Source organism: Somniosus microcephalus, chromosome 5 (assembly GCF_052327205.1).
Source record: "Somniosus microcephalus isolate GS21.2 chromosome 5, FLI_Smic_1.0, whole genome shotgun sequence".
Classification (NCBI taxonomy): domain Eukaryota; kingdom Metazoa; phylum Chordata; class Chondrichthyes; order Squaliformes; family Somniosidae; genus Somniosus; species Somniosus microcephalus.
Window position 1 is genome coordinate 283,867,207 of NC_140991.1, and position 22,982 is coordinate 283,890,188.

Genomic DNA, 22,982 nt, shown 5'->3' on the forward strand with positions numbered 1-22,982 from the left:
GTCTAGCGCTCCAACTGCTCCGGACAGGCCTGCAGGTCCCAAGTCTTCGAAGGCTAAATCCGAAAAATAGTGTGCAACAGTAGTTCACCAACTCTCTCCAGCAACGAACAGAATGAACAGGCCAAATGGCTGCAGCTTTTATACTAGAGCTGTCCCCTTTAAATAGCGCCCCCCGACTCTGAGAAGGGCCTGGGAATGTTCCATCCAACTGTCACTAATAGCGCCAGGCGGAAAGGTTCCGGGCGCCACCGAATATCCGGTCAGGGGCGCCAAAAAGGCGTTGCACACTGAAATGACGTCATGAACTGCCTGCGCACGCGGGCGCGCGCTAAGAGTTAGCGCTGGCGCTAAATGGATACGCAATATGGGAGGTGTCGCTATCTTCATTGCGCCCGCCCGAACATTGGGTAACGCCCCAATTCTTGGCCTCTTTAGGCGCTAATCGCTGGCGCAACCAACCGAATTTCTAGGCCTATGAGTTTTAATCTCCTATCTTCCATAGACTTCTTCTAACAGAGTCTCCATAGGGTAAAATATATCACAGTTGTCAACAGATTTCTACCACATGAAGATTGTGTTAGACATTCATTGTCATAATAGGGATTTCCTCAGGGGAAATAGAACATTCTTCCAATATGTCAGATTTAGTAGCTTTGCAGCATTTTGCATTAATATTTTGTTAGCCTTGAGTTAGTATAAATTTCAGCCCCTTGCATGCCACTGTACTCGGATATCCAACTTACCCGATGTCTTTCACAGTTTTACTTTTTTGGATTGCTTTAGCTAGGTAAGTTCCCCCTTCATGGGTAATCATGTTTGCTCCCATCCTGTTTGAACATAATAATGTGTCTGGTTAGGCATAATATGAATAATTTTGCGGTTGTCTGAAAAATGTTTTTTCGGGAGGAGCAAGAACTTGTAAACACAATAGAAGTGACTCACCTCAAACAAACAAGACTGGGACAACCTTCGATCAGTTCAGCGACATCCCTCGCACCAACATCACTTATGCGATTCTTGTAAAGTCTGAAGTGGAGCAGGCGTAATTGGACTTTAGCCATTCAAAAGCAAGTGTCAAACTAACATCGTGAGGTAATTAGGGGTGAGGAAGTCCATTCAGCCCACCTAAGTTCATCCACCCAGAAGCACTCTACAGTCACCCTTCCCCATTGCAGCATCCAATTGTTTCTTAAATGATTCCAGCAGTTTCATTGAATCATAGAATCTTATAGCACAGAAGGAGGCCATTTGGCCCATCATGCTATCCAATTAGTCCCACTCCCCCGCTCTTTCCCTGTGGCCCTCCAAATCTTTCCCTTTCAAGTAGATATCCAATTCCCTTTTGAATGTTATTATTCAATCTGCTTCCACCACCCTTTCAGGCAGTGCATTCCAGATCATAACAACTCGCTGCATAAAAACATTTCTCCTCATCTCTCCTCCGGTTCTTTTGCCAATTATCTTAAATCTGTGTCCCTCAGTTACCGACCCTCCTGCCAGTGCAAAAAGTTTCTCCTTATTTACTCTATCAAAAGCCCTCACCATTTTGAACACGCTTATTAAATCTCCCCTTAACCTTCTCCGCTCTAAGGAGACAATCCCAACTTTTCGAGTCTCTCCACATAACTGAAGTCCCTCATTCCTGGGTTTGGCAGTCCATTCCATGTGCTGATTACTCCTTGATGAGGAAGAGTTTTCCTGACATCTGTCCAGTTCTGCCAAATATGCCATCATCCGTACCAAGTTCAAATTCACCTGTTTCTCTCAAACATTTGACATTTACCATATTTCATGTCTGAGATTAGTCATATTAGTGTATCCCAAAATATTAATTTCTGAAAGAAAGCCATCTAATTTTCCTTTGAATGAATCAATACTTCCTGCCTCCCTGAATCTAACTCGGACATCTCAAGCAAGTTTCTCCTATTATTGTTCACATCCCAGTGCAGGGCAACATTAACACCCATCAATCAACAGGTGAACCACTGCATGCTTTCTCTTTCTGTTTAAATTACATTTTTTTCTTAATTTGATAGATGAGACATAAACTGGTAGATAAGGCACACCCATCTTGGCAATCCACCTGCCTGGGCCTGTAAGAAAGTAAGAACTTGCATTTATATAGCCCCTTTCACAGCTTCAGGACGATCCAAAGCGCTTTACAGCCAAAAAAGTACTTTTTTGAAGTGTAATCACTGTTGTAATGTAGGAAACGTGGCAGCCACTTCGCACACAGCAAGGTCCCACAAACAGCAATGAGATAAATGACCAGATAAGATGTTTCAGTCATCATTTGGATGAGGGATAACTATTGGCCAGAACACCGGGGATAGCTCCCCTGCTCTTCTTTGAAATTGTGCCGTGGATCCTTTTACGTCCACCTGAGGGGGCAGACGGGGCCTCGGTTTAACGTCTCAACCGAGAGACAGAAGTGCTGTATCTTGCACCCAAGCCACAGAGCAGTTGTGCCACCAAAAGGAGTGAAGGACTCTGCAGCTGCTCATGAACATGTGGGGTTGAGGAGCTAGGAAGAAGAAAAGCAAAGACGGGATAGAGAAGAAATACAATCAATTTTTTTTTTTAATGGAAAATACCACACAGGCATACTAGGATCTCACCCGAGTGATCTGATCTGCTGATGCTTTTTGAGTTCTTCTACCAAGATATGGACTCCATGATCTGTGACCTGATTCACGCTCAACCTGTTTCATTTAAAAAGCATGTTAGAAACAGACTAATTTAACAATAAATATTGTTCCAAGCAAAGATGCTATTTCATTTGCAACTTCAGAAACACAGATTTGTTCAGCAAATCAAGGTACAATGAGATAAATTACCAGATAAACTGTTTTAGTGATGTTGGTTGAGGAATAACATGTTAGAAATACATTTTTGATATATATTAATGGCCTGGATCTGTGTATACAGGGCATAATTTCAAAGTTTGCAGATTATACGAAACTCAGAAATGTAGTAAACAGTGAGGAGGATAGTAACAGACTTCAGGAGGATATAGGCAGACTGATGAAATGGGCAGACACATGGCAGGTGAAATTTAACACAGAGAAGTGTGAAATTATACATTTTGGGAAGAAGAGAGGCAATATGAACTAAATGGTACAATTTTAAAGGGGATACAAGAACAAAGAGACCTGGGGGTTTATGTACACAAATCTTTGAAGGTGGCAGGACAAGTTGAGAAGGCAGTTAAAAAAGTACATGGAATCCTTGGCTTTATTAATAGAGGCATGGGGGCAGGATTTTCATTGGGCCGTGGAGGCAGGATTGGAAGCGTGTAGGGGGTTAAAATCCCGAAATTGGGGGGCACTAACCCATCCCGCCCCCAACCCGCCTCCATGCCAGTTTCAAAGGAGGCGTATACCCGACCTGTGCTGGGACCCGCCTCCCCGAGGCGGGAAGGGGATTAGTGCCAATTAACTGCCTGTTAACAGGTAGTTAACAGGCAGTTTTTAGCCTAATCCCTATTTTCATTCTTGAAGTGTGGGATTCCCGACCGCTCCAAACCACGCCAAGTTAGCGAGGCGGGCCGTCGGGCTGAAGGGCTTGGAGGGGTCAAGATGTCCGGTGTTCAGGTGAGTGATGAGTGCAGAGGTAAGTGTGTTTGGTGTGTTTAAAGTGTTTAAAGAAGGTTTACTTACCTTTACAGCCTTCCTTCCTTCAGATCTCGGGAGTCCCTCATCTCACCGGCACAGAAAGCAGAATGGCCGCGATCTGTCAAAAATTGCAGCATTCAGCTTTCTGTTCCGGAGAGATCTCTAAATCATCCGGAGAGGAAAGAATTAACTTAACTTAGAGTACAGATTGTCAGTGTTTGACAGCTTCAAACGCTGATATTTCATCTGTCAAAAGGTCTTGAAATATCAATCTGTGACATCACCTGTTGCCGGGTGGCCCTTAATTGGCCTGATGAAGGTTCCCAGACCTGAAACGTTAACTCTGTTTCTCGCTCCACGGATGCTGCCCGGCCTGCTGAGTATTTCCAGCATTTTCTGTTGTTATTTCCTCAATGAAAATCCAGCCCATAGAGTACAAAAGCAAGGAAGTTATGCTAAACCTTTATAAAACACTGGTTAGGCCCCAGCTGGAGTATTGTGTTCAATTCTGGGCACCATATTTTAGGAAGGATGTCAAGGCCTTGGAGAGGGTGCAGAAGAGATTTACTAGAATGGTACCAGGGATGAGGGACTTCAGTTATGTGGAGAGACTGGAGAAGCTGGGGTTGTGCACCTTTTAGCACAGAAGGTTAAGAGGAGATTTGATCGTGAGTGGTTTTGATATAGTAAATGGGAGGCCAGTCAGGAGCGCGTTGGAATAGTCAAATCTAGAGGTAACAAAGGCATGGATGAGGGTTTCAGCCGCAGATGTTACGGAAGTGGTCTGAAGCTCATTTCAGGTTCAAATATGACACCAAGGTTGCGAACAGTCTGGTTCAGCCTCAGACAGATGTTAGGGAGAGGGATGGAGTTGGTGGCTAGGGAACAGAGTTTGTGGTGGGGACCTAAGACAATGGCTTCGGTCTTCCCAATATTTTGTTGGAGGAAATTTCTGCTCATCCAGTACTGGATGTCAGACAAGCAGTCTGACAATTTAGAGACAGTGGAGGGGTGGAGAGAAGAGGTGGTGAGGTAGAGCTGGGTGTTGTCAGCGTATGTGTGGAAACTGACGCTGTGTTTTCGGATGATGTCGCTGAGGAGCATCATGTAGATGAGAAATAGGAGAGGGCCAAGAATAGATCCTTGGGGGACACCAGAGGTAACAATGTGGGAGTGGGAAGAGAAGCCATTGCAGCCATTCTCTTGTTACGTTTAGATAAATAAGAATGGAACCAGGCGAGTGCAGTCCCACCCAGCTGGATGACAGTGGAGATGCATTGGAGGAGGATGGAGTGGTCAACCATGTCAAAGGTTGCAGACAGGTCGAGAAGGACGAGGAGGGATAGTTTACCTTTGTCACAGTCACAGAGGATGTTATTTGTGATTTTGATGAGAGCTATTTTGGTACTGTGGCAGTGGCAGAAACCTGATTGGAGGGATTCAAACATGGAGTTCCGGGAAAGATGGGCATGGATTTGGGAGGCAACAACACGTTCAAGAACTTTGGAGAAAAAGGGAGGTTGGAGATGGGGCGGTAGTTTGCAAGGACAGAGGGGTCAAGGGTTGATTTTTTGAGAGGGGTGGTGATGGCAAATTTGAGGGAGAGGGGGACAGTACCTGAGGAGAGAGAACACCGTTAATGATATCAGCTAATATGGGGGCCAGAAAAGGAAGCTAGGTGGTCAGCAGTTTAGTGGGAATAGGGTTGAGGGAGCAGGAAGCATGGACAAGATGAGCTCGGAGAGGGCATATCGGAGAAAAACTGGATACTCCACTGAAGGGTCAGTCTAGATCAGGTGCTCAAGTCTCTGGAGTGGGGCTTGAACCCTCAACCTTCTGACTTAAGGACGAGAGTGCTACCAATTGAGCCATGGCTGACACCTTAAGGTGAAGCCTAATCCTGTAAGACAAGGGTGAATTCTAACATCCCAAGTAATAATAGTTCTATTGGAAGAACCTCAGTTCCACATGACTGGGACAGAAAACACCAATATCTGGTGACAGTGTTTACCTGAGGACTGTGAGCTGTCTGAAACAGGAGACCAGTTGCTCCACACCATAATCATTGATGTTGTTGTTGTCCATCTCCAGTGCCAGGGGTCTCTGGATGTGGCGCAAGATAAATGCAAGAGCGCTACAGTCAGCGGAGGAGACATTGCAATAGTTCAGCTTTATGTAATCGGCACAGATTCCTTTGGCTGCCAGTTTGGCTGCTGCTCCATTCTGCATTTCGAATATGTACCTTATCAGCCATATGAAACGTGGTAGGACGTGAACCTTGCAGCCATCTTCAAGGTGCGAGCGAGGAAGACTTTGCAAGTGCATTTTCATGCAGTTGAACAGGTAGGACGTCAGCACTGACTGCTTTTCCTTAACGGTTGCGGGAGAGGCAAGGTTTAGCAGCAGGCCAATATTGCTGTTGGACAACAAGCCACAAAGGAACAGCATGGTAAATTGCAGATGTTCGCTGAATGGCTTGAGGACAGTTGTGGAGGAATGCCTCGTAGGGCTCAAGAAAGCTAAAACCACATTACTTAGTTTGTTGGTTGACGGTGCTGGTACATTCCCATCGTTGAATAGTGCAAGAAAGTCCCGCGAACTGATCTCATCATCTAGAATTAATGAAAAAGCAGTGAAAAATGACTGGAGTGTTAAGTGAATATATTCATATGTCGATTGGTTCCCACATCCATTATAATGGCCTACAGTTTTGATGAAGCCCAACTGTAAATCCTCTTCCCGAATCTTTGCTGCTGCAATTTTCTCCTGGCTGAATAAAAAAATGTTGTTTTCAATGCCTTTTTGGGCTAGTTTACCGAACCGTATTAGTGCTTCCTTTTTTGTTGTGAACAAGTTTATCTGGCTTCTGGCATTTTTCTTATTTAGATTGGCCTGGGAAGAATGGTTAAGGAAGACCTCAATCATGACCAGGTAGATGTCAGTCAGTGTAACGGTATGCGACAACCGCTGGGAGCTACACGTGGACTGAAAGTGTTCGTAACATTTAAATATAATCCAGCAAAACAACGGCACTGAACATAGACTGCACAGGTGAGGGTTCGCCTCCAGCTGGGTCAAAACCAAAGTTTGATGGGCCTCGTTTTTGAAGAACTTCTTCAAATACCGCAGCAAATGGTCCTTGGAAAAGCCCTTCAGTGTCACTCTCTTTCTCACCATTCTCATCGGTAGGTTTGTGCCAGTTCTTGCAGTCAATAATTTTTTGGAACCTTTTAATAACTTTCCTTGGAGAAGATTCATCAACAGGGCCACAGGATGGGTGCGGTCAAAGGGTGAAGAGATGTCAGGGATGTCATTAAAGTCACAGTCCACATTAATTTCATCAAACCCATCCAGTGTGAAGAGAACAGAAGCTGGGTGCTGCCGGATGTAACTGAATATCTCATCAGTGTCTTTGTCAGGGTAACAGTTGTACTTGAACAGTAGATCTCTGAGAGAGATCTTCTCTTCCTCCTTAAAGCTATTGAAAATTCGACATCTAAATTTGAAGAAGAATTTAACATCAATGGACAGCTCTCCCTTGGACCACAAGTTCTGAAGTCTCTGGAGCAGTATGGTCTTACCAACCCCAGCGTCTCCAGTTACAAACACCGTTTCTGCATCTTCATTGATGACTCCCGTGTCACTGAACAAATCTGCCAAGTGGGAGATGCTTCCTTGGGTTTCATTGACTGCGTTGATTAATTCCATAAGAGTCTCAGTGTAAATGTCATCAAATGGAGTATCTTCCTTTTGGGCATATGATGAAGTGAACCTTGTATCTCGTTGCAATTCATCACGGAGCTTTTCAGTATACTGACAAACTGAAAGACGAACACAATACATTAGTGAGAGGTTTTGTGACTGGTATATCAGTGACATAATTCTAGGAAGGTTTATTTTTGTCATTACTTTCCATGGTGTTTTCTTGAGCTTAAAATAAAATTTCACAATCATGAAAATAATACATTTACTGTAATCCATTTACTGTAATCCAATGCAAAGTGTAATCATATTAGTTTTGCCTTAATCTACTAGAATGGCAGAGTATATATAAATAATCCACAGATTTGATATAAACATTGTACAGTGATTTGTTCTAAATATAACTCGGATTGCTTACATTAACAGCACAGCCTAAACTTGATCAGGTGAATAGAACCTCCAGTACTTTATTACACTTTGATATAAAGCTTTCTTTGAATGTTCTGGGGATTTCATTAGGAAATAATGAACAAAAGTTGTGCATCTATCCATGGTATTACCATGCCTGTGATTAATTTCATGTGAGGAAAAGCAGAGTAGTAAAATAACCACCGATGTGTTTTGTTTTTAAAACAATCGATTGACAAGGAGAGTGTAGTGGTATCAAGCAATCAAGCACCAGTTGATTCACTTCTGGGCACCGCACCTCAGGAAGAATATATTGGCTTTGGAGGTGGTGCAACACAGATTCACCAGAATTATACTGGAGCTAAAAGGGTTACATTATTGAGGACAGGTTGCATAGACTAGGCTTGTATTCCCTTGAATGTAGAAGATTAAGTAAGCGGTGATTTACTTGAGGTGTTTAAGATGATTAAAGGAATTGATAAGATCAATAGGAAGAAACTATTTCTTGTGGTGGGGGAGTCCAGAACAAGGGGGCATAATCTTAAAATTAGAACTAGGCCTTTTAGTGGTGATGTCAGAAAGCACTTCACACAAAGGGTAGTGGAAATCTGAAACTCTCTCCCCAAAAGCTGTGTCAATTGAAAATGTCAAAACTGAGATTGATAGATTTTTCTTTGGCAAAGCTATTCAGGGTTACAGAACCAAAGTGGGTAGATGGAGTTAAGATACAGATCAGCCATAATCCAACTAAATGGGGGAACAGGCTTGACGTGCTGAATGGCCTACTCCTGTTCCTATAATGCCGAGCCACATAGAGTGTGAAGGATTCAGATGTGATCTCCCAAGAAGGTGCTCGCTAGAAGATTCGGCATCTCTCTGCAGAGGACAGCAAATATCAGATGGGGATATTCTGGTTGGATAGCAGCCAGAAGAGACATGAACTAGATAGGGGGGCGACTGGCAGCGGTCTGGGAGCAGACTGCCTGACTGCCTTCTCAGCAGCAGAGGAATGGGTCCAGGTTGTCTTGAAGGATAAGGGGAAAAGTAGTTTTCAAAATTGATACACATTTATGAATTCATTATTGCCACTATTTGTTTTTATCTCCTTATGTACACTTGTTCTCGGGCTGTGGCCGCATTCATTGGCAATCTCAATTGCCTTGAGAAGGTAGTGGTGGGCCTTCTCCTTGAAGCTCTGTAGTCCGTGTGGTGAAAGTGCTCCCACAATGGTGTTAGGTAGGGAATTGCAGGATATCGACCCGACGACGATAAAGGAGTAGCGATGTACGTCTAAGTCAGGACAGTGTGTGTTGGAGGTGATGGTATTCCACCATATTGATGCTCTTGGAGGAAAAGGCGGTGCTGTCAAAGTAACCTTGGCGAGTTGCTGCAGTGTATCCTGTAGATCACACACACTGCAGCCATTGTGCGCCAGTGGTGGAGGGAGTGGATATTGAGGGTCAGCAGTACAGACCCCAATCAAATCAACTGCACTGTTCTAAAATACTACCGTTATTTTTATTATAATTCATTTTAATTCGTAACCATGAATGAAATTTGTACCTGTGATGTGACCGTCTAATTGGCTTGGAGAAAATGTGCTTATGTAGAGGAGATAATTATCACCAATTGCAATGTTTTCTGAGAGTATTCTGGGGTTCCTACAATGCTGCAATCACTAGTTACAGTATCGATACCTATCTCACCGTGGACTAATGGCTCTCAGCCACAGTAACTGTCTGATCAATCATAACACTAGATTGCCTGATGGCAACAAAGGTATTTGGTCATCGTTGAATTAATTCTCGGCCCTGGATCGTTTGATTAACGCGGGAACCGAATGCATTTGTGAAACATTCACTCACCGGCATCTGTAATCAGCACTGGTTTATTCAGCAGGTGGTCTGATGGGCAGTAATGAATTTCTTTCAACCAAGGGTGGAAATCGGAGTAAACCTCTTTGGCACAGTGCAGGATATACACAAAGTACTCCGCACTTTCTTCTCCTTTAGCCGATATTATATCCAGCGTTTTACGAACCTGAAAAACATTTTTTATGCAAGGTTGCAGAGGCAAGTTTTGACCTGGTTCATTTTTTTCTGCTGTACATGTTGCATCAATTTATTAAATGTTTTAGCCTCTGCAAAATGGTTTGTTTATAACCGTAATGGAAAAACATCAAATCCTAGGTGAGACGCATTCTTATTACTAAAGGCCCTTTCATCAACCTAGCCTTGAACCACCCCTCAGCATTGATCCTTCTCCAACCAACTTAACCAGCACAGCCAGCACTAATCATCGCAAACTAGATGAGTATCTAACAGCAAAACCTACAGCAGCATCCCAAGGTCTAAGCTGCCATCAGTCCACACACTATGAAGCATCTAGAGGTGATTGGTATTGACTGGGACCCAGTGATTGAAATAACTGTCTGTTAATTTCAAAAGAAGTTGCCAACCAAACACATAATTGAACAAGTCACATGGGATGTTTGTGTGATGAAATATATGCCTTCATCAGCCCATGTGTTTTACCTGCTTGTATTGTGTGAACCGCCCCCTTTTGTTCCTATTGTGTGTATTGGCTACGCCCCTGTCTTTTGCCATATAAAGGTCTCAAGAGCTGTAGGAGTCATTCCTACCAGACGAACCCGATGTGGGAAGACCTGCAATGCTGCAATGTTCTTAGTGATTAAAAGCCTTCAGTTGAATCCTCGTCTTTGAGTTATTGAAGGCACATCAATTTTAATCACTAAAACACCAAGATGGATCGACTCCTGAAACCAGAGCGCTTGGATCTGGACCCCCATGCCTCAGACGCAGCCACACAGTTCGGACACTGGTTCCAATGCTTCGAATTTTTCATTGCAAACTCATCCACCGCCATAGCAGCCGCAACCGCTACTGGAGACATGAAACTGGGAATCCTGTGAAACTGGGTGAGCCATCGGGTCTCCCCCCTCATCCAAGATGCCACCAGCTACGGGGATGCCTGCGCCATTCTGAAGGCCCACTACGTGCGGCCAATAAACGAGGTGTACGCCAAGCATCTTCTGACTACTCCCACGCAGCGGCATGGTGAGTCACTAGAGGACTTTATACTAAGCCTAAAAGTACTGGGCAGAGACTGTAACTGTAAGGCCGTGTCTGCCATCGTGTACACGGAGGAGCTGATTCGAGACTCCCTTATTGCGGGCCTCAGTTCAAATTACATTCGGCAGAAACTGTTTGAAAAGGAGGGACTGGACTTAAAACAGGCTATAGATATAGCGCGATCGCTGGATATGGCCCAGAAGAACTCTGAATCCTGTTCCCCAGGCCACGCGGCCCACTCCGCCTTGTGCGCGCTGTGGGGGCCGCCATCTTGGAAGCCATCTTGTCCACCCTCATGGAGTCCACCATCTTGCCCCGACTACACGGACCTCCAGGACCCACTGGTGGCCTCGATCACAGTGGATCAATCCAGGCCGCATCCGTTGTCTAAATCGATGATGGACATAGAGGTAAACGGGAACAAGGTTAAATGCTTGATTGACTGCGGGAGCACCGAAAGCTTTATTCATCCTAGCCTGGTAAAATGACTTTCACTAACGATAGTCCCCACACAGGGCAAAATCGCCATGGCCGATAAGACTCATACCTCAAAAATTACAGGTTTCTGCGCGGTTATGTTGTCGGTAAAAGGCAATGATTACAGCGATTTTAAACTATTGATAATGCCAGATCTCTGTGTGAGCGTGATCTTGGGTCTGGACTTCCAGTGCCACCACCAAAGTATCACGCTTACCTACGGTGGGTCCCAGCTGCCCCTCACAGTGTGCGGTCTGGCTACCCTGAAGGTCAAGCCGCCCTCTCTGTTCGCCAACCTCGCACCCAACTGTCGACCCATAGCGACCAAGAGCAGGCGGTACAGCTGGGAGGATAGACGGTTCATTGCGTCGGAAGTAGAAAGACTCAAGCGGGAGGGTATCATCGAATGCAGTACCAGCCCGTGGCGTGCCCAGGTAGTAGTAGTTAAGGGTAGCGAAAAGAAGCGGATGGTGATAGATTATAGCCAGATGGTTAATCTATACACCCAGCTAGACGCCTACCCTCTGCCCCGCATAGCGGATACGGTTAACCAAATCGCGCAATACCGGGTGTTTTCCACCATTGACCTAAAATCGGCATACCACCAGCTCCCCATTAGGCCGGAGGACCGTCCATACACCGCCTTCGAGGCGAACGGACGTCTCTACCACTTCCTCAGAGTCCCCTTTGGGGTAACGAACGGGGTCTCGGTCTTCCAGCGGGAGATGGACCGCATGGTCGATGAGAACCAGTTAACAGCCACCTACCCATACCTAGACAACGTCACCATCTGCGGCCACGACCAGCAAGACCACGACTCGAACCTCGCGAGATTTCTGAAAACTGCCCTCAGACTCAATCTCACCTACAACGAGGATAAGTGTGTCTTTAGCACCACGCGCCTCTGTATCCTGGGCTGCGTGGTGGAAAACGGGGAAATCGGTCCGGACCCCGACCGATTGCGTCCCCTACGGGAGCTACCCCTACCAAACACTCCCAAGGCCCTGAAAAGGTGCCTGGGGTTCTTCTCCTATTACGCCCAATGGGTCCCCAATTATTCCGACAAGGCCCGTCCCCTCCTGAAATCAACGTCCTTCCCGCTCACGGCCGAGGCCCACGCCGCCTTCAACAGCATTAAACATGACATTGAGAAGGCCGCGCTGCGGGCAGTGGGCGAAAACATCCCTTTCCAGGTCGAAAGCGATGCGTCCGACTTCGCTTTAGCAGCCACCCTCAACCAGGATGGGCGGCCCGTAGCCTTTTTCTCAAGAACCCTCCAAGGGCCCGAGATCAGGCACTCCTCGGTAGAGAAGGAGGCCCAGGCCATAGTGGAGGCAGTGCGGCACTGGAGGCACTACCTAGCCGGCAAACGCTTCACCCTGCTTACCGACCAGCGGTCAGTAGCCTTCATGCTTAACAACAAACAGAGGGGGAAGATCAAGAACGACAAAATTTTCAGGTGGCGGATCGAACTCTCCACGTTTGAGTATGACATAATATATAGGCCGGGGGCCCTCAACGAATCCCCCGACGCCCTATCACGAGGGATGTGTGCCAGCATCCAGGGGGACAGGCTACAGGGCCTCCACAATGGCCTCTGCCACCCGGGGGTCACCCGGCTATTCCACTTTATAAAATCCCGTAACCTGCCCTATTCCATCGAGGAGGTCCGGTCTATGACCAGGGACTGCCGCACCTGTGCGGAATGCAAGCCCCGTTTTTTCAGGCCCGACCGAGCCCACCTGATCAAAGCTACATGGCCATTCGAGCGCCTGAGCTTAGATTTCAAGGGACCACTCCCCTCCACCGACCGCAATGTGTACTTTCTCAACATTGTGGACGAGTACTCCCGCTTCCCATTCGCCTACCCCTGCCCAGATATGACCAGTGCCAAGGTCATCAAGTGCCTCGGCAACCTGTTTTGCACGTTCGGCATGCCTAACTACATCCACACTGACAGGGGGGCGTCGTTCATGAGTGATGAACTGCGCCAATACCTGCTGTCGAAGGGGATAGCCATGAGTCGGACCACTAGTTATAACCCCCGGGGTAATGGGCAAGTGGAGAGGGAGAACGCGACAGTGTGGAAGGCGGTCACCTTAGCACTAAGGTCTAAAGGCCTCCCCACCTCCCGCTGGCAGGAGGTCCTCCCAGATGTACTCCACTCGATAAGGTCGCTACTGTGTACTGCTACTAACGCCACTCCTCACAAGAAGATGTTTGTTTTTCCCCGCAAATCAACCTCTGGAGTATCCCTACCCTCGTGGCTCTCCACCCCAGGGACAGTCCTGTTACAGAAGCATGTGAGGGGCCACAAAACGGATCGCCTCGTGGAGGCAGTACACCTACTCCACGCAAACCCACAGTACGCGTACGTCAAGCACGCCGACGGGCGTGAAGACACCGTGTCCATAAAGGACCTTGCCTCGGCAGGAAGCGACGACGACGACCCATCACCACCACCCCCAGAAGAACCTCCACCATCCCCAGAGGTATCCTCACCACCCCCAGAAGTACCTGCAACACCCCCAGCACATGGGTATGCCCAGGAGGGCACCACGGACTCCCGGTCGGAACCCGAGGTACTGTTGCGACGTTCAGGAAGGACTATCACACCCCCGGACAGATTAAATCTGTAGAAGGGGTGAATGTGATGAAATATATGCTTTCATCAGCCCATGTGTTTTACCTGCTTGTATTGTGTGAACCGTCCCCTTTTGTTCCTATTGTGTGTATTGGCTACGCCCCTGTCTTTTGCCATATAAAGGTCTCAAGAGCTGTATGAGTCATTCCTACCAGACGAACCCGATGTGGGAAGACCTGCAATGCTGCAATGTTCTTAGTGATTAAAAGCCTTCAGTTGAATCCTTGTCTTTGAGTTATTGATGGCATATCAGTTTGTATTTGGGTTAAATGGCCTGGACAACGCCCTCGGGCAACTGCCCAAAAACAGCCTAGCCAATCTCTGCAATAAATGTGTCATGTTAGACTAGGATATGATTTCTGCGGGTGAAACTGGGTTTTAGTGCCTTATGTACCAAGGTGGAATTCAGGAAGGTTACATCTTAGACCAAATAAAAACACTTAATTATTGTCACGTGTAAAGTGTGTGTGCGAGTGTGTGTGTGTGATTGTGTGTGTGTGTGTGGATGAAGCATGAGCTAAGTTGTGAAGCACCCCCTCGATGAATATGCTGCCAATAGCGACTGTCTTAGATATTTACATGAAGAATCGAATGACTGGAGCCTGTTGAACTGTAGCCCAGGAGGAATGGGGAGAAAATGGGCAAAAAGTGTCTGAAGTATCACAACTTTAGCCATAATCTTCCAACGCGCTCTGATTCAGGAATTGTCCCATTAGATTGGAAAATTGCAATTGTAACTTCATTATTTAAGAAAGCTGAGTGAAAAAAAACAGAAAATTATTGGACTGATTAGTCTAATATCTATTGTGGGGAGGTTATTGGAATCTATAATTAAGGACAGAGTGACTGAGCACTTAAAGAAATTTGAACTAATTAGAGAGAGCCAACTTGGATTTGTAAAGGGTAGGTCATGTCAAATGAACATAATTTAATTTTTTGAGGAAGTACCTAAAGTAGTAGACAGGGGAATGCTTATGGATATAGTTCATATGGACTTCCAGAAAGTATTAGATAAGGTTCCACATAAGAGATTTTTAGCTAAAATTAAAGCTCATGGAATTTAAGGCAAATTATTGACCTGCTTAAGAGATTGGTTAGGTGGTAGAAGTCAAAGATTGGGGATAATGGGTATGTACTCTAATCGGAAGGAAGTGACTCGTGTTGTCCCATAAAGATCTGTGCTGGGCCCTCAACTATTCACTATATTTGTTAACAAATTAGATAATGCAATAGGGAGCCATTTTTCCAAGTTTGCCAATGACACAAAGATTGATGGCATAGTAAGTAGTGTAGACGGGCACATAAAGTTACAAAGAGACATTGATAGATTGAGTCAGTGGGCAAAACAATGGCAGATTGATTTCAACGCAGGTAAGTGTGAGGTCATCCATTTTGGACCAATAAAGGATAGATCCGAGTATTTTTAAAATGGTGAAAAGCTAGGAACAGTCAAGATCCAAAGAAATTTTGGTGTCCATGTACACAGATCACTAAAATGTAGTAGCCAGAAACAAAAATAATCAAAAAGTCTAATGGAATGTTAGCCTTTATAACTAGAGGGCTAGAATATAAAGGGAGTTGCTACAGCTATACAAAACCCTGGTTAGACCGCATCTGGAGTGCTATGTACAGTTCTGGGCACCACACCTTAGAAAGGATATATTGGCTTTGGAAGGAGTGCAGCACAGATTCACCAGAATGTTACCAGGGCGCCAAGGGTTAGATTATGAGGAGAGATTACATAAACTAGGCTTTTGTATTCCCTGAAATATAGAAGGCTAAAGGGTGATTTGATTGAGGATTTTATGATTTTGAAAGAAATTGATAGGATAGTTAGAGAGAATGTCTTCCGCTGGTGGGGGAGTCTAGGACAAGGGGACATAACTTTAAAATCAGAGCCAGGCCATTCAGGAGTGAAGTTAGGAAACACTTCTTCACACAAAAGGGTGGAAGAAGTGTGGAACTCTCTCCCACAAAAAGCAGAAGATGCTAGCTCAATTAACAATTTTAAATTGGAGATTGATAGATTTTTTGCTAGCCAAGAGTATTAAGGAATATGGAGCCAAGGCAGGTGGATGGAGTTAGGATACAGATCAGCCATGATCTCACTGAATGGCGGAACAGTCTTCACCATTTCTGGATGGGTTGGGCTGGATGGTCCACTTGGTCTTTACCTGTCCTCCGTTTTCGTATGTTCCCCTCGTTAATGGTATTGCATTGTAGAGTGCAGGGTCGGTATTAATACGACATCTGAAACCATGGTCCCATGCTGCCCTGTCTGTTCTTATGGAATAGAATATTGGGCTGAATCTGGCGGGGAATATAACGATATGTGAACAACGCACACCATTATTAATTCACAAATTGGCCAGCAAATTTGGGAGATTAAGAGATATTCCGTGAGTTGCAAATCAACAGAACTTGCTGGTCGATTTATGCCGCTCTGCAGTTTGCTTTGCACAAAGGGCAGCTCGCCTTCAAGCTCCCCGTTATTTTTAAGAACTTGCTGGATTTGCACATTAATTGCCCATTAAACTCACCTCAGAAAGTTAGGGCTCATATTTAACAGCTGAAGAATCCTTTTAACAACTGTTAATGCAATGCCAATCAACCTCTAGCTCAGAAAGCAAACATTTTAAACTGTTCAATCTCATTCCTGTAAGTAGTTAATTGTTGTTAGAGATTTTTAAAGTGTCAAATTTAAAATTTAATTCTTTCTTCTTACTTTTCTTTTCTGTCTCTTTTATCTCCCTCAATCCAATCTTTATTTCCTCTCTTTATTTCTCCTTCTGTACCCAATTTGACTCTAATTTACCCATTCTTAATTCACCCTCCTTCTCAGTCATTCCTCTGTTTCTTTTTCAACCCTTAAATGTCATTGGTTAAGGAGGCACACTGTTGGTCCCGCTGTTCACTGAGGTCCCAGATGTCCCATGGCCTTTTCCATGTCATTATCAGCTCGTACTTCCAGCAAGTTTGAGCTGAAGGATGCAGAAAAAAGGCTAACTAACCGGGAACGCCACGAGATGGCCTGCTCCAGCAAGATCTGTCCCATTATGTAACTCATAACTAATATTAGATTAGTTACATGAAACACAGTTAATTGATGGTTACCTGTGAGTTATGCAACACACAGAACTTGGGAACCTTGCAAAATCCAATTCCACAAGGATGGTTTACTTAAAAAAATATAACAGGATGCACACAACTCCTGACCATACGATGTGATGTAAATTGTTTTCCACACACATTGTTAAGTTTGCTGTTTCAAAGGTTTTCAAGAAGACTTGAGTATCCTCACCTTTACCCTTCCAGTAGGTTCTTTCCAGGGTGAGAAGGCAGGACCAAGTGTAGCCCAATCTCTCTTACACAATGCAGCAGGTTTTCATAAGAACATAAAAATTAGGAGCAGGAGTAGGCCATTTGGCCCTTCGAGCCTGTTCCACCATTCAATAAGGATCATGGCTGATCTTCTACCTCATCTCTACTTTCCTGCACTATCCCCATATCCCTTGATTCCCTTTATATTAAAAAATCTATCGATCTCTGTCTTGAATATACTCAATGACTGAGCCTCCACAGCCCTCTGGGGTAGAGAATTCCAAAATTCACCATCCTCTAAGTGAAGAAATTCCTCCTCATCTCAGTCCTAAATGGCCGACCCCTTATTCTGAGACTGTGACCCTTGGTTCTAGGCTCCCCAGCCAGGGGAAACATCCTCCCTGCATTTACCCCGTAAGAATTTTGTATGTTTCAATGAGATCACTTCTCATTCTTCTAAATTCTAGAGAATATAAGCCTAGTCTACTCAATCTGTCCTCATAGGACAATTCCCCCCCCCCCCCCCCATCCCAGGAATCAGCCTGGTGAACCTCCATTGCACTCCCTCTATGGCAAGTATATCCTTCCTTAGGTAAGGAGACTAAAACTGTACACAATACTCCAGGTGTGGTCTCACCAGGGCCCTATATAATTGCAGTAAGACGTCTTTACTCTTATACTCAAATCCTCCTGTAATAAAGGCCAACATACCATTTGCTTTCCTAATTGCTTGCTGTACCTACATGTTAACTTTCAGTGATTCATGTACAAGGACACCCAAGTCCCTCTGAACACCAACATTTCCCAATCTCTCACCATTTTACCCAAAACTCTGCTCTAGAGCCTTGACATTTCTCTCACTGCTTTTAAATTTACTCTTTCCTGAATCCTCCCATTCCCCCCTTCATTAGTTTAAAGCCCTGTCTACTGCCCTAGTTATTTGGTTTGCCAGGACCCTGGTCCCAGCCCGGTTTAAGTGGAGCCCATCCCAACGGAACAGCTCTCTCTTTCCCCAGTACTAGTGCCAGTGCCCCATGAATTGAAACCCCTGCCTCCCACACCACTCTTTAAGCCACACATTTAAACCTCTAATCTGTTTGTCCCTATGCCAATTTGCATGTGGCTCAGGTAACAATCCAGAGATTATTACCTTTGAGCTTCTGCTTTTTAATTTGGATCCTAGCTCCTCAAACTCCCTCAGCAGAACCTTATTCCTAGTTCTACCTATGTCATTGGTTCCTACGTGGACCACGACAGCTGGATCCTCCCCCTCCCACTCCAAGTTCTTCTCCAGCCATGAGAAGATGTCTTTAACCCTGGCACCGGGCAGGCAACACAACCTTCGGAACTCTCAGTCGCGGCTATAGAGAACAGTATCTATCCCCCTGACTATACTGTTCCCTACCACAACTACATTCCCTTTCACTCCCCCCACTTGAATGGCCTCCTGCACAATGGTGCCATGGTCAGCTTGCTCATCCATCCTGTAGGCTTTTCCCTCATCCACAAAGGCAGCAAGAACCTCATACCTGTTGGACAAGGGCAAAGGCCGAGGCTCCTCCCACACTGCACCTGGGGTCCCCTTACTTGCCTGAGTTACAGTCACACCCTCCTGTCCCTGACCACTAACCAGACCTGTAGCACTACCTAACCTAAGGGATGTGGCTGCCTCCTGGATCAAAGTGTCCAGGTAACTCTCCCCATCCTTGTTGCCCCGCAAAAACTCTGAGCTGGAGTTCCTCAAGATGCAGGCGCTTACTGCAAACGTGGTTGTTCGGGATCACAATGCTCTCCACAAACTCCCACAAACTTCAGTTGCGGCGCACCACCTGCACTGCCATCCCTATATGACCTTGTTTTATTTAATTAAATGTAATTAAATTTGTAAGTAGGTCACTTAGTTTACAGTGTAGTTTCTTGACTACTTACTTGATCTAGATTAAGTTATGGGTACTGAAATTACATATCTACCTGTAACACAAAGCACTACAAGTAGTGTAGGCAAAAAGCAGCAACTCCTTCCCCGAATTCCCATTCTTTCCAATTCCCAAATAAAACACACTGTTCAAGTCCACTCCATTTAATCTCGCTCTGTGCACCAAGCACCCGCCCTGCCCTCAGCACCAACATAGCCGTAAGCAGCCCAAAGAATTTCAGGAGTGAGTTTGAGCAAGGTGTACTTGGTGAATCACAAACCCCTGTGAAGGAATAAGCCATATAACCTATTCAGAAAAATACACTATCTTATGAAAGAGTTCTGGCCTCATTTAAACATGACAAACTGGGTTTGGAAATTTAGAAACCTAACTATGAAATAGCTGTGAAAGCATTCTGGCTATTGAGATAAGACAGTTGTTGACCCTGAATAAATAACCTTATTGAAACAGAAGGTGAAGGGCTCCGACAGGCTGACTTTTTGGGAAAAAAACAATAGTTCACCTTGGATAAGGTGTTCTAATTTACACTTCATAAAGAAGCAAATAAGATAAGGAACATCTGCTCTCGTAAAGATGACAAAGTAAGGAACACTTGCCGTCACACCGTTTTTATATGGTAAACTTAGAACACCTAGAGATGAGACATGATTCTGGCTGAGGTGGCAGTAAGAGTTGCAGAGGTTGGCAGAAAAATGACTAGAGATAATTAGCTGGCATCAGCAGAAAACCTTAAAGGAAATACCACTGGAAAAGGGTATAAATATTGAACTCTCAAATGGGATAACAGACTCGCTTTAATCGGGCAAAGCGATTCTCGGCTTCAGAGGCGGCTCTGTAGTCTCCAACTCTTTGTACCTCGGGGATCAAAGGTATTTGATATTGGTGGATATGCTGTAGAAAACTTTAAGAACTGTAATACTGTAGTGAAGTTAAGATTTGAAAGTAAGATTCTCTGTTAAAAAGATCGTATGTTTTCTCTTTTTGGAACTGTTAATGTTGCAATTGACTCACCAACTGTAAATTGCATGTCAGTTCTTTAATAAATCTATATATTTTTAGAATTGTCTCACATAAGACTTCTGTATCAAAAACTCGCAAACTCAATCTCTGTACACTCTTTGGTGGAGAGTTACAGAATTCTGGGGGAGTTTTCCGGACCCTCATAATATCCAGAATGTTACAGTCTAGCTAAACTTATTAAAAGTGCTATCTGGAGGATGGTAACATTCTCGGGTTGTTCCTTTCCTTTAGGGAGAGGTAGCCCGGACCTTTAGACCCAATTAAGCGTCTTTAGGATTCGGCTACCTCAAACTTTAGTTGAAAGTGAATGTCTGAGAAATACTCCTGATCCGGGGTAGCCCTAAAGGGGCTCGGACTAGTAAGTATCCCTTCACCTCGAAGGAGGAAGTTAGGAGTTCAGTAAATCATAGAGGTGTGAAATTTTCATACTGTGTCTACCTGAACCGTGAAACACAGGCAGTGGTACGTTATAGATTCTGTCCATGCAAATATGGGGGTTGAGCATTGAGGGAGTATCTGGAACTATAGAAAAACTAGGGTGAAGTACTGGCAGCTAAAGATCTGTTACTGGTGTTGGATGTGGTGGGAGTAACTCGGGAGATGAATCACACAAGAAGACTACCACACACGGTAAACCAATTTTGCTTGAGCAATATTTTTGCTACAATTAACATGCTAACTGAACCTAGTGAATACACAAATCTCCAAATCCAGGCCGCTCATTAAAGGTAAATGACCTATCATTTCTTGGCTGGCTGTACCTTTTCATGTTGAGTTGGACTCTGCTGTATAAACTCTGTATCTTCCGTCGTGAAGTATCCCAGCTGTAGCAGGTTATCCAGGATGCACTCAGTGTTTTTAATTCCATTCACTAACTCCACCCGATGCACTGTGAGGAGATCGAGGTAAGAGGCAAGCTGCTGTTTATGGGCTGCAATCTGCTCCATAGTAATGTCACGTCTTGGTGAAGTTCAAATTCAGGTTTCCTAAAGGAAACAAATACTAGGATGGTCAGTAATATTATTTTAAACTAGTAAATTGACCACAGTCAGTTGATAAATATGAGGGTTTTTTATATACAAAATGGTAAGGGAGTTGGGAGAGAGACTTCCGAATCTCATACCACAGAGCCACCTAGTAGTAAGAGCTTGCAACTACATTGTGACAGTTTACGTAGAAAAATTGAATGGTAATTGTTGATTCTGACATGCCCAAAATATTATGACAATAGGAAGTAAGGTTTGTGAACAGGAAGTGTGGCCTATGTCAATTTTTTAAATATGTATCTATAGTTGATTGGCAATCGGATAATCCAGGTCTGCCATTTATACATTGCTCTTTTAAACTCTTGAGTTTCAGTGGGTCTTTATAACGGTTGAGAATAACTTTAATTCTTGTTAATCCTGAAAACATAATGGTGATCTCATTCAACTTTCTACAGCGTCGTTCTCGCTAGGTACAGAATTCTCACATTTCATACAAACCCTTTCTTTGCTTAAAGTTGTATTGTCCTAAGAAAGATTTTATTCAAAAGTTCTGGACTAAGGAAGCACACTTATTAAAATCTCTGCTGCCTGTATCCTAACACACACCAAGAGCTGGATTTTGCCAATGGGGAGCTTTTGGAGGCAGAACTCCCACTTGTCGGGTTTCAGTCCCGCCTCCATCGACTTCTGGCCAACCCATGCTATTTTCCCTTGAGTGACCTTGTTAAACCCGCCCAGCAGGCTTAGCAGGCCAATTAAGGGAAAGCCGGTTACAGAGAACGTCAGCATATGATGTTTCATCTGTCAATTTTTTGACAGATGAATTGTCATCGTTTGACAGCTCTGTGAAGCTGTCAAACACTGACATTCTCTGTACTTTGATGAGTTCTTGAATTCAAGACTCATCAAACCTCTTTCTTTTGCAGAAATTAGATGGTTGTTGCATTGGAGAATGCAGCGGCCATCTGTCACCTCCACCGCGGAGGTGCAAGACTCTCCGCATACCCAACTCTTGAAGCCTGCAGGAAGAAACAAAGGTAAGTAAACTTTTTCTAACACTTTCCATTTACCTCACATACTTACCTCTCCACACTTGCACCCATCACTTACCTTCACAGCGAACTTTTACACCCCTCCGACCCCCACAGACCCACTACTCGCTTCAGTGACCCTGGCGGGGTTCGGAGCCTTCGGGAAGCCCACACTTGTGTGGGTAAAATGGGGATAATCCTCTTATCTGCCTGTTAACTACCTGTTAACAGGCAGATAACTGGCACTAATCCCCTTCCCGCCGCCAAGGAGATGGGACCCGGCGCAGGTCGGCTACCTGCCTCCTACTCACTTTCCCGGCAGTCCCGCCTCCATACCCGCCTCCCCAGGGCTGGCAAGATTGCGCCCCCTGTTCTCATTGGTCTAGACTCACGGTCCCCCCCAACACCTCAGATTTAAAATTCTCAGTCTCCTGTTTAAATCCCTGAATGGTTATTCCACCCTAAACCCTCCCTTCGTCTGACACTGGCCTCTTGTGCATCCTCCCCACCATTGGCGGCCATGCCTTCAGCTTTCGAAGCCCTAAGCTCTGGAATTCCCTCCCCAAAACTTTCCATCTCTCTCCTCCTTTAAGATGCTCCGTAAAACCTACCTCTTTGACCAAGCTTTTAGTCACCTGTCCTTGTGGCTCTTTCTTTCGGCTGGGTGCCCATTGATTACAGCTCTGTGAAACACCCTGGGACATTTTTCTACATTGTAGGCAATATTAATGCAAGTTGTTAAAAAAAAAA

General features: G+C 44.9%; 1 protein-coding gene across 1 annotated transcript in view; it reads right to left on the reverse strand.

Annotated features, from left to right (window-relative positions):
• Positions 1–21,197, reverse strand: part of LOC147117778 (nucleotide-binding oligomerization domain-containing protein 1-like) — a 45,833-nt gene extending 24,636 nt beyond the window's left edge. The window contains exons 1-6 of the mRNA XM_085989046.1: positions 20,977–21,197; positions 9,590–9,764; positions 5,626–7,435; positions 2,619–2,702; positions 943–1,026; positions 744–827 (exon numbers count right to left, since the gene is read on the reverse strand). Coding sequence (XP_085845172.1) covers positions 744–827; positions 943–1,026; positions 2,619–2,702; positions 5,626–7,435; positions 9,590–9,764; positions 20,977–21,162 — 2,423 coding nt within the window. The 5' untranslated portion in view covers positions 21,163–21,197. The remainder of the gene's footprint in view (positions 1–743; positions 828–942; positions 1,027–2,618; positions 2,703–5,625; positions 7,436–9,589; positions 9,765–20,976) is intronic.
• Between the last annotated feature and the right edge of the window lie 1,785 nt (positions 21,198–22,982).